At 39.4% G+C, this 12,689-nt stretch overlaps 1 protein-coding gene across 1 annotated transcript in view; it reads left to right on the forward strand.

The window, feature by feature from the left end:
• The window catches only part of LOC130579410 (connector enhancer of kinase suppressor of ras 2-like), a 163,131-nt gene that overhangs the window by 58,477 nt on the left and 91,965 nt on the right, over positions 1 to 12,689 (forward strand). Inside the window, exon 3 of the mRNA XM_057376192.1 lies at positions 3,097 to 3,260. Within this exon, the coding sequence (XP_057232175.1) occupies positions 3,097 to 3,260 (164 nt within the window). The remainder of the gene's footprint in view (positions 1 to 3,096; positions 3,261 to 12,689) is intronic.

Raw genomic sequence — 12,689 nt, forward strand, 5'->3', positions numbered from 1 at the left:
CATGTAGATCAAACATGATTATTTTTACTTTTAAATGGACAGAGACAATATGCAATCATAGAATATTTAGRTTGGRAAAGATCTTTGAGATYATRGAGTCCAACCATATATGGGGAAAATGTCTGAGTTTTCAGGTGGATGTGGTTTATGGGGTGTTTTCCCTGATTTCCCTCCACAAGGCCATTTTTCTGAGCACAAGGATTTGCACAGTTTTTAATGCAATGTTCAGCCAGAGCTGAGCTCAGTCAGCACTTGGGCTGAGGGATAACTCCTTTTTTCTTGGGTTGTCCTCTTAAATAATGCTGAAAGATGAGTAAATGTCTTCAACKTTCATTGATTTTCTGTTAGAGTGAGTTAACTCCTTGAGCCCAGRTGGGTTGGAGAAATAAAAATTCTTCAACTCCCCAGTGATAATTTTCTCATCAAGCATTGGCTTTAAAGTAAAACGTGTTCAAACTCCTTTTCTTGAATCATTTTATTGCACTCTGAAGGAGATGTTGATTAGCTACAGCATGTGCACAAATARAGTAAGAATGTGCAGTGACAGAGCTGCAGATTTCTGTTTCTTTCCTGATACTGTGTATCAGGAAATTGGGAATAATGGGGTGATTTTATTTACCTCCATCTAAGCAGAGCTAAGGCCCCTTCCTTCTTTKTWGTTATGAATCTGAACCGATTTAATMCTTCTCTGYAAACAGAAATKATATTGGGAAAAATGCATAAAGAGCACTAATGAGGCCTGAGTGGTTTGAGAAAATAAATATTTCATTTGCTTTTGGTGAGTCAACACGGTCTCATTCTGTGCCCTTTCTGATTTCATCTTGGATGTTTTCATGCTAAAAACAATCGGAGCCCTGGTGATAAAGAAGAGGCTCCTGATGAGGAATTCCTGCTCTGGAGCATCTCACACTTCAGTACCTGGCTCCCAGAGAGACAGAAAAGCAGAGAGAAATGGGCAAACCTCTCTATTTTTTTGTGTATATTTATTAACTGCTGTCATTCTGTGAGACAGGCTGGCCCTTTAATGATATATTTCGATATTCTCCTGTCAACTGCCACACTGTTTGCACCAGTAAGTAAAAGCCTTCTAAAGGTGCCCTGGGGAGCTATTACAGAGCAGCACAAATAATACAAATTTGATATTTTGCTYTGCTGTCATACACTCTCCCTGGCACAAAGGCAGGTTTAATACATCTGACTGCACAGTTTTCACAGCGTGGAACGTTCAGCTGGGTTTTCCTAAATCTCTCTTAATACTGCAAATGCTTGTTGTGTCCACTGGTTCTAAATATTTTAATTAATTTGCCTTTTTCAAAATAATTTAATATCTAGCAGCAGTTTTGTGACTTCTTCTGAGTTTTGGGGCAATTTCTCCCAAAGCAAATCTGGAATGTGTGGGGTTTGGAATTTTTGCTCTGGAATAGTTTTAGGAATTGGTCTTTACCAAGCAGGGACAGAAATGTGCAACAGCTTGGAGTGTAAAATGTTAAATAACAAACAGAGGTTTTGCAGTGACCATCTTTCAGGCAATTGAACTGAAYTATACTTATGTAAAATCATTCATGAGATCATTAAAAATAATGAACAGATGCAGAGAAATAGTTTCCTATTTGCAGACCATTCTAGAACAGAGAAAAGATTTAGGTATTAGTTCCAGACTGCTGATCTGAGCTTTAAAACCCCCCCAAACTACCTYATACTTTTGAATTACAACATAAAACATGACATTTTTATCACTGTTCCAGCTTTGTATGGGATGTAGGTATAAGTGAATATAAAGCTGTGCACTTTTCTTGGTAAATGAGCTTTATCTACAACACAGGACCATCAGTTCACAGAGCAAATAATCGGATCATGTAGGAAAGAGGAGTTAATTAAATGAAACTGCAACACGTCCCCTGGTGTTYCTGCACTGAGGACAAACACTTTGGTTTGTTTGATTCCATTCTCATGCCATCACAGTCCTTTTGTCCAGAATGGATTGTGTCAGTTGAGGTGTAAGCAGGTGACACCCAGGACAAGCTGTCAGAACTCTTTTTCTCAGACACCCTGGAAACCTGATGTGTATTTGATAACWGCTCTGTGCAGAAATTGCCTCCCAGAGTTCTGTCTTAATGCCCAAGTCGATTATTTCTGTGGTTTCTGGACCATAATTTTCTGGATTTGGATTTACTTGCGTCACTGCAGGACAAAWAACTGAGAATCAGCGTTTTACTGCGCTTGGGAGATGAAGTTATTGAAGGTGAATTTTGTAGGTCTAGGAAATCATGCGCAYGTCAGGATTCTGTTGAGTCTGACAGTCCTTGAGGGAACTCTGAGGGACCTCACGTAGCTTTTAGCAGTGGATCCTCGTGTCCAGCTAATTGTTCTGGCTGGAAATTCAAGGCACGTGTGCTTCAGAAACAGATTTGGAGGAAGGAAAAATCTTTCAACGTTGTTAATCAGTTTCTTCTCTGGTCTKGGAAACAATCTGTTATTCTCCCCTTATCAAGTTTCAGGGGAAAATGGAGCAATTCTTTGTGCATGGGCAGAATTGTATTCTTAGTTGCAAGTGTTGTAACAAAACCATTTATGTGTTATGTATCAGAAAATGGATAATCTGGGGGGCGAATTGGCAATGGGTGCAGCAGAGTTGGTGTGGGCAGCTACTGAAAAACTGTTYCTCATCAGGAACAGCCAAACTTTATGGCCTTGGAGAGTCCTACAAGAGTTACGGGAAGAATTTGTTCCCAATCATCAGATAAACTTATATTTAGGTCTTTGTGACATCACRAGAAAAAGGTTTTCTATAAAGCCACTCTCTGTCCTGCTTTGTCCTTCCCTCGTCTCCGTGAAGGTTTAGAATTTTTGTTAAAATATTTAAGAACKTTGAAAATAACGTCAGCAATGTAAACTTTTCTCTTGAGCAGCAGGTGCTGTATTATGTAAGTTAAATTATGTTTTTCCATAATAGCTCCAAACAAGGAAGTACGCTTGCACTTCCAAGAAATTTCTGCATTTGTGGATTACAGAAAATTCATTTGTGAATTATAGAGCTTGGTTTGGTTGTTTTTTTTTCCTCCTCCATTCTCTGAATCTGTGTCGTTTTCCAACCAGGCCTCGATGACTGCCTCCAACAATACATCAAGAACTTTGAGCGGGAGAAGATCAACGGGGAGCAGCTGCTGCACATCACCCACCAGGAGCTGGAGGAGCTGGGGGTCACCCGCATCGGCCACCAGGAGCTCATCCTGGAAGCGGTGGATCTTCTCTGTGCGTTGGTAAGAGCTTCCTTGCATCACTCAGCTCCATTTTCTGCGTTTAGAAATTCACAAACCAAACCAAAAAAATGCTGTTTCCTCCACACCGACACGCTCAGCCACCAAAGGACAGACATGTCCTGGCTTCTCTCAGCTGCACACAGACTMTATTTATCCATTTAATGATTATGTATGATGGCCTTTGGTTGCTTTTGCTCTGACGTTCTCAGTGCTGCGTTCAGATGCTGTTGACTATCACTCCTGGCATCCATATGGTTCTGTAATTACAGGCCATATGCCCTCCTATTTCACTGACATTTGCCACACTGCGCTGAACCAAGTAGACCTGAGTGGTTTAACCATGCCAGCATTCAAAGGGATGGTACTGCAGAGCCAGAAGGTAAAGCTAATTAGACTGGAAGATTGTTTAAAATGAGCTTTAAGATGAGAGTGGAGTGGTAAAATTGACTTTATCTAAATTACAGACACGTGTGTTGACTAAAACTTGGGTTTGAGGTTTTTTTAGTGATCTGCAAGACTTTGGAAGGACATTGTTTGTTCACATTATTAATTATTAGATTACTAATTCAGTTAACCTCTTAAAAGGTATTTAATATAAAAAAATTTATCTTTTCCTCTGCTATTTTATTCCTACCACCCAATAAAATGTGACGTTTAACTTAATTCTGAAGAAAAAAATAACTTCTGTTCGTGTAGGTAACAGGTGAAAGAATATAACAAATATTAAAAAGCAAAGTTGTAAAATTACATAAGCAAGTGATACATGGCAATCATAGTACGTCACATCTTTGTCGGGAATTCTGCTTTTGCATAACTGGGTTATCCTGTAGGATTTTGATAAATTGTCTCCAAGAGGRAAACTGGCACTTAGGAGTGAGATAGGAAACAAGTGGGGTAACATGCACCTGATATGAGGAGAAAAACCCATTGTTAAATACCTCTTATTATTCATTTTCTTCCTGCCTGCACTTGGAATGACAAAATACACTCAGGTTTGAGATCTGCCCCTGCAAATGAAATCACTCCTTTGTCAGAGCAGGGCAACGCTTCAGGGMCAGGTGTGCGTGGCAGAACCCAACAGCCAGCTGCCTTTTGGGAACATCTGATCCCAAACTCCAGAGTTTTTCCCACAAAACTTTGTGTTCCACTGCAGAGGAGCCAGCACAGTGTCCGATGTCACGTTGTGTGACCTGGCGAGCAGAGCACACCGTGCCCTGACCCTCCTCAGGAACAGCAGCCCCGAGAAGTTTCCTCTGCAGGAACATCTCCCTTCAGTCAAGAGCGTCCCTGAGGAGGGCCCTGCTGACTCTTCCATTATGGTTTTTTTCCTTTTTTAAGCACAGAAAATGTACTTCTTGCTGCTGGTCAATAGTGCAGCTCTCGCTGTGCTGTCTCATGACCTTACTTTTTTTTTTTTGAGGCAGGATGGGGATTTTCCAGCTCCTGGTATCATTTATTTCGCCTCCTGCCTTTCAGCCCTTACCTTTCCTTTCTCACTCTGGCTCTAAAATGCCTTTTTCCTTTTTTTTTTCCTGCTTCTAAATTTTTCTGTCCCTGCCTGTTCCGTGTGCTTTCTGCTGAGTGAGTCTGCTGCCCGCAGCTCTGCTCTTGGGGGTGTTCTCCTGCTCCTGACATTTCTCCTTGGCTCTGTGCACATCACATYCTTCAATTCTTGCAGGATCACATAGAAGTTTTACCAGACTCAGTGTAATATCTATTTTAAATCGGAACTAAATTATTAGGATTTGGATCCAAGTAATTAAAAAGGATTATTAAGAATCTCACTTTAATTATTTTAAATAATGGCAATAGCTGAATGAGAGGAGACCTGATGTTGCCTTCATTAACTGAAATGCACTTCTAAAAATATCACAATTGTATTCTTATTCTCTGGCAACTCTTGAAAAATTAATAGATTGTTGCACTGAGCGCTGGACAAGTGACCAGAAAAAAAATGTGACTTGGAACTGCTCACTGATATGGATTTTTAGACCAGCTAGTCTGAAAAAAMCAGAGGAAACATCTTATTTTGAACGTGATTTCAAAAGGGGCTATAATGAGTATTCTGTACACCCATGCAATATGGTGACATAGAAGTGCATGTATTTTACCTGAAAGTTAAATAATTTCAACTGATAAAATAATCTCACTGATGAAAGGGTAAAATCAGAGTGCAAAATGTGAGAGGAGGTTTCTCTGTAGGAAGGAAAGTGCAGGCACTGTCTGGGGATTGCTGAGGGATGAATTCATGTGCTGTGAAATGAACAATCCTAGGTGAGCTTTACTTTCAGCTTCAGTTCTTTGACCATTCTGGAAAGACATTTTTGAGTTGTGTTTTAATTATGAAGGAAATTGGGAATGATGGCTGTGGGGGAAAAAAATCTGACCTGGAACATCGAGGTCCTTTCTTGCTATGGTGGTCAGAAACTGCTCTGCAATTATTTATTTCAAGTGACCTAAATAAATAATCTAGGGACTGAAAAGTGGGAATCAYTTGGACTTGGGCTGTAACTTTATTACAGCTGAAATATTAATTGGGATATCAATTGCAGGACTTGTGGCACAGAGGCTGAATCTGAAGAAGTAGCAGGGTCTGGGGAAAAAGAACTTTTTTATAGAGGGTAAAACATACTAGAAACAAGAAAAAGGAATATGTTTTTAGGTCAACATGGGCTGCTGTTCAAATCTGGAAGTAAATTTAATTTAATTAGGACAGTATTGGAGTCAGTATATTGTTAAAGCCTGCATGAATTAAAATAYAAACAGTCTAGTGGGAAGGAAGTCTGATAATGCAAGGATGAAAAATGAATGGGAAATGAAAAGAATGCTCCAATRGAGATTGTATCTCAAGTAATTAAAAGTACTGTTAATTCACAGGCATTTAACTTGTGAAGAAGGCCTTGTGCTGTGGAGAAATTTCAAGGAGAAATAAAGATTAGAAACTTTTTCTGAAGTTTCTGCAAAGATACAATTCAGGCAGGGTGGGTTTTCCACCAGAAGGCAGAATAAAGTCACCCATGGTCAACATATTTGTAACATCTGCAGGAATTTATTTTTATATTTACTTTTTTATTTTAAAAAAATAATGTATGGGACACAACTACCAAACAAATTTTTTTTTCCCCTATAATTTTTCTAACATATTCCTTTATTAAGCACCTGACAAAACTACAACTGCAATAGGGTATTCGAAGGTGATTATTCTAAAATCTTCATTTTATAAATGTACTGATGCTTGAGTAGATGGAGAATGGAATGGAATAGAATGKAAAGAGATGAAGAGAAATTCCATCTCAGTGGAATGAGSAACCTGGCACATACATTATTTTTGTCTCCAAAAACATGTATGCATCCAGAGAGCTTTATTAATTTCAGTTGGAAAAGAAGTTCAGCTTTTGGCAGTCCAGGGCTATTTATTAGGCTGTGCCAAAACATTGAATTAATGCCATTGAATCGAGCTGGTTAATTATTGCACATAYTAGAACATGTGTATCATCTTTTGCTTAGTCTAATTAGCAGCTTCATTATTCCTTAGCCTTTCAAATCAGGCAACTTGGAAAAATCACTGATTTTAAGGATTTTCTGTTAGGTTTTTTTTCTTTTTAAAGTCTGTTGACAGTTTTGGCATTTTCAGGTTTCTCTTAGGATGAGTGCATTGAAGGAAGATAATTAAGTTTGCAGGAACAGTTCGGAGTAGCCTGAAGTCCTTCTGTTCACAGGGATTTTACAGCTCGTGCATGACAGTCCTGTCTTACTGGGGAGAGGTAAAAATTTCATGGTTTTGCTAAGTCTAAGCCTAAATTTGGATGTAATTACAGATTATTTGTGTTGAATAACCACAAAAATGAAATCTTTCCTGAAATCGCCACACTGAAGGCGGCTCTGGGGGCTGATCTGAGCAGAGAACTAAATAAAGGAGAATTTTTCCTGATGTTTTCTCAGTTTTCTCTTCAAGGACCACAGGCTCCACACCAGTTGTTCCACGATAACTCAYGCCTTCCTTGGCACAGCAGGAATATTCTGGAATCCTGCAGCAGTGCCAGCAGTGCTGGTGTGCAAGTTTAGCAAGCAAAACTTTTAGAGGTAACCCAGCACAGGGTTATTTCAAAGGGAATTAAGAACAAAAGTGTCTTTTGGATTTGCGTTTGTGTGTTAAGTTCATGAGAAACTGAGCCTTGGACTGTTTAAAGAGCTTTTTCCTCTCTGAATTTATCATTTCTGTAGAGCAGCCACGGCCTCACAACCTCTGATAAAGGCACAGAACCCTCTGGTTATGGGATTTGTRAATCCTGCAACCAGACACGGACTGGAAATGGTCCTGATCAGGTATTCCAATGAGAATTTCATCCCTTGTCATAAGATGAAGTGTATAAAGTACAAATATGAGGAAGGAAATTGGCTGCATTTACTCAAATTTCATCTTCCTGCACACAGCCCAAAGGGGAATGCARGTCAGCTGAAATCCAGGAGAGCACACCTAATTCTTGCCCACAAACGATGATATTGGGTTATCAAAGTTCAGATAAATTGGGTTATCAAACTTCAGATAAATTACTTGAGACTGTTTCTGTATTTTTCCTACTTGTGGTTTTATTTGTGTGAAAAAAAAAAGCAGGAAAAATACAAATTTGCTTTATTGACTCCTGTTAATTGTTTGGATTTGTGTACCTCACTTGCCTCTGGATTAGGACAGTGTTAGCAGGCAAATGAGGGGAAACAGAGTTCTGTTTTTCCTGTCTTTTGACATAGTTGAGTGATTTCCTCTTGTCACACCATAATTCCATTTCACAAAATAGGGAGAAACATGTTCTATTCAAAGTGTTAAACCTGTTCCAAAGCTTGTAATTTTCTTCTGCAAATGCTTCTGTTCAAGTACCAGTGAGAATGAGGATCCTAATCCATCTCAGCCTTAGCTGGTGAATGGGCTCCTCCAGGAGCTCCTGCACGCTTCTGAGAAATAAATGTACTTATTGCCATTCAGAAAKTGCTAAAAGAATCCATTTATAATAATCCATGACTGCATTTTATGTTGGTTCTGTGTCTGGGGAAGTTTAGTGGTATTCTGATCCTGATTTCATTCCTTTTCATCGCCTGAGTTCCTGCCACTCACTGGTAGAGGACAGAACCCCAGAATAAGTGCAATTAAATGATATTTCTCCTTATTAGGGTAATGTAGTAGCAGAAATTTATGCAAATGAAGAGGTTGGTACTGATCTGGTGTTAAAATTCCACGTGTGTCCAGCATGGCAGGACAGGAGGGAGAACATGGGCTGAAATTCATGTTGGGATGATATTACAATATTATAATTTGTATATATTTCTACCCCTGGTTTAGCGTTGGAATGATATAAAAATATTATGTTTGTGTATATTTTTATTGTAATTACATAATTATGATATAGAATTAATTATAATATTGTTATAATAGTACAATGATATAATTTGTGTACATTTTCCTGCCCCTGCTTTAGGGGATGTTAATGGAACATTCATTTCTGGCATTATTTTGATTTCTCTAGAGGTTTGGAACTGGAAGTCAGGGATTGTGTTTGTAATTCCAGCCCTTCTGGGTGTCTGGTTTCTCCAAGGCTGCTGATGACAATCCCACTTGCTACTGGGGATAAAGGAAAGGACATTTTCCCTGCACAGGGATAAAAGCAAAATCATTCTRGCAGCTCCCTGTTCAATTCCATGGTGTTTCTGTTGACACCAGCATGGCAYGGGGCAGTGGGAAGGGGCTGTTTATTGTTCCTTTTATTTTGATTTTTCTGGGTTTCACAGACATCCTTTCCTGCACAGCAGCCCAGTCTGCCAATACCTGTGGACAGCAGAAAGCAGGAATGCCAACTTTTTGTATTTTAACCYTAATTTGAACCTGAATTGCTCTGTGTAAGCTCTCCTGTGCCCCCAGCCTCAGAGCAGCCAAGATTTGGATGCTTGGTTCGTTTGCAGAGGTCCCCTGTGCTCTCCTAAGGATGCTCACCTAGCCTTTGTGGAACAATTAGAATTGACACATCCAATTAATTTATATGAATTATTGCTTTTCTGGAATCTCAGTGTGAAGTGGATGGAACGGCCTTGCAGTGACACATGAACAAATTGTGCAGCAGAGCATTCACRTTTCCTTTTCCATCATTTTCTTTTWGCACTAAAAGGAATTAGAAAGAAGGATGTTTTGTAATATTTGCATCTTGTGTCATCTCTTACTCATGATAAAATRTGTTCCTGGATTTCTGCATTTCTTTTAATCATGCAAATTCATGCAAATCTCATCAAAAAAATTCCAGATAAAACATAAAAATCCAGGTCTCGTAAAGTTTGCTGTGGTTTCATAAAAATGCCTCTAAAACCCAACCTTTCATGCAGGAGTTAAAYGGAGTAATTTTAAATTCTAAATTCTGGGGTGCCCAGTGGTGACTTTTCCACTCTGATCTTTTATTGCAAACACAGAAATAAGACCTCAAGCAGGGCATGTGAAAGGAAAATATTGGTTTTCTAAAACCGTGGCTCTCAGCACCGAGGGCTTTGTGCTTTCTGTCAGAAACCAGCAGAGGCTTTGGGTCCATTGCATCATAACAGCATTTAATTGTACACTGCTGCATAAAACAGTTGAATATATAATTTCAATCCATTAGCCAGCTGCAGGTTGATAATTTTAACTTGGCAGTTTATTAAAGGTCTGTACCTAAGCTGTGTGAGCTCTCATTTGGGTGGGAGAACCATCCAGATGGGAATAATTCCTGAGGCAGGTGAGGTTTTCTGTGGCTGTGCCACGCAGTTCATCCCCCAGCACCTCCAAATTTTGGAGAGTTTTGTCCAATCCCAGCCAAACTCAGCAGAACTGTGAATCCTCAAGGATTCCTGCTGGTGGGGAGAAGGTCCTGGAGTGATTTTGTGGGAGAAAATGCTGCTCATCCTCGGGGAGAAGCATCAACCCTTGGCCAGGGACTGAGATGTCCTGGGACCCGCGTGGAGAATGGGATGTGGGGATGGATGGAGAGGATGCAGAGCACGGAAAATCCATCCTGATCAACACCACTGCTCCCTGAGGAGTTTGTCTCTCCTYCCAGAGGGATGTTAAAGCAGCAGGGAGGGATCTCTGCACCTGAATCCTCAGGGCTGGAATGCTGCAGGCACAGCAGCCAGCTAATGGAATATTGATTCAGTCCTGGGTAATTATATTAAATAGGAGAGGGGAGGTATATTAGATTATAGRGGAGAGAGGATTCTATTTTTAGAACAAAAARGAAGAATAATACACACTAGTGMAGGAAGAGATAAACTTCTRCCCTTTAATTGGAAAAASTATTGTTACACTAACATAAAATTTAAATTTCTTTCAGATAACCCGAGAACTCAGTGATTTACAGATATTTTCTTGGTTTATTCAGGTGTTCAAASCCTTAAACATCAGATAAATGGCTGTTTCTAATGATGAACATGAAATGCATTGGTAATTCTTAGCCTTTTAATGCAAAAATAATTGTATGATTACTTAAATAGTATTTCAAACATTTAGGTATAAACAATATTATGAAAGTTTAAAATTAGCTTTTACTTCTTTTTTTCTAAGACTTTCTCTCTTTTTTTTCCCACTGGAAGGGTCTATGTTGCCTTTCTTCCTTGGTGTTTCATTTGCAAAATCTTTSCCTTGCTGAAAGCAACAGTTCCCTTTTCCTTTGGGCTCCAGATTTGAAATCTGCACCTTGCATGGTAGCAAGAATTATACCAGGAGAATCTCTGTGCCAAGGAAAACAAGGAAGCAGCTCTGTGTAAGTTCAAAAAAAGGACATTTCCCTTACCAAAAAACTTCTTTTCAACTTGCAAGAAGCGATTTTTTTTCCTAAATTCCCAGTCAGATTTTTTTTCATCCCTCTGTGTTTCAATATCAATGTCTGTGAGCTGCCTGAATTCCTGAGTAATTATCTGTGATCAGTTATTGTCAGGGATAAATTCATCTGCATGCAAATGTCTGAGCAGGCACATGCATATTCATGTTGCTGTTGTTGACTGAGTTGCTTGAGCAGCCTTCAGCAAATTCACAATCCAAATAGATAAATGAACTTTTTTCATCCTCTCGTTAATGCCCATTCAAACGAATCTTGTTGCTAATTTAATTTCTATATGCTGCTCACAATTGTTATGAATATGAGGAATATTTCTSTGGAATTGGAGTGGTTTTTACATGGAATTACCACTCCTGCAGGGATCTGAGTGARAGGTTTGACCCAAGTGAAATTGTCAGTGTTGATGCAGTATTTCCAAGAAAAGTTTAACATTTATTCTCTGAACTTTGAATAATTCACCACTGATTCAAATTCTGATTTTGTGTTATGTTCTGAATCTCTTATTCTCTGTAATCTTRCATTTCTGCCTTATAATTCATTTTAAGAGACTTTAAAAAGTGAGAAAATGAGGCTTTCTGGGATTGGGTGGTTAGTTCTTACACAGAACTATGAAATAAATAGCACAGTTTAAATGATCACAAGGTTTTAGCAATAAATAATAAAGGTTTGTGGTTATTGAGCAGTGCAATACACATGTACAGCTCCCTTAAATACTGCAGAGAAGGGTGAATACAGAGTACTGAAAGGTACAGCAGAGGATTGAGATGATTTATCCTTTCCAGAGGAGTTCCCTGGATTGGTGACTGGGAATGAAAAGAATAATTTGGGTGTTATTTATGTATTTCTGAGACAGAACATATCAACAGCAGCATGGTGCACCCTGGGGAGCAACAACAGCAGGTTGTTAACGACTAACACAGGCAGGAATTGCTGATAATTTTTAGAAGTTAGCAGAACAGGGTCCAATATGGCTTTGGAAGCAATATCTACTGTCAGCCTTTGCTCCTGTTTGTTTATCACAGTATCCCCCATCAGCAGATTGCTCAGAGCTTGTTTTCCTACACATATGGAAGAGGTCAAGCCACCCTGGCTGTCTGGCTTGCATATGTTTTGTAATTGGAGCCACATGCAGATCAGTCCATCCTTAATACCAAAATAAAAAATTGGAAATAATTATCCTTGTGAYGTGGAAAGAAGCCAYAAAATTCCTGARCTCCCTCCACCCTCCCTGGGTCTCACTTTTGTGCCCATCAGAAAGGAAATGCTGCCACAGCTTCATTTCCCTGCTGGTGTTTTCCTGGGAGCTGTTGAATGTGCCCAGATGTCAGCTTGGCACAGGCCAAACTCTGAGTGGATGGAGCAGGGCACTCACCACTGTGTCAGCAGGGTTCTCAGAAGGTTGTTATGGTTATGAGAAGGTTATTGTGGTTGTCAGAAGGATATTATGGTCATGAGAAGGTTATTGTGGTTCTCAGAAGGATATTATGGTCATGAGAAGGTTATTGTGGTTCTCAGAAGGTTATTATGGTTATGAGAAGGTTACTGTGATTCTCAGAAAGATATTATGGTCATGAGAAGGTTA

This window comes from Malurus melanocephalus, unplaced genomic scaffold, assembly GCF_030028575.1.
Source record: "Malurus melanocephalus ecotype Western Australia unplaced genomic scaffold, MMel_1.1 scaffold_272, whole genome shotgun sequence".
In the NCBI taxonomy this organism is placed as follows: domain Eukaryota; kingdom Metazoa; phylum Chordata; class Aves; order Passeriformes; family Maluridae; genus Malurus; species Malurus melanocephalus.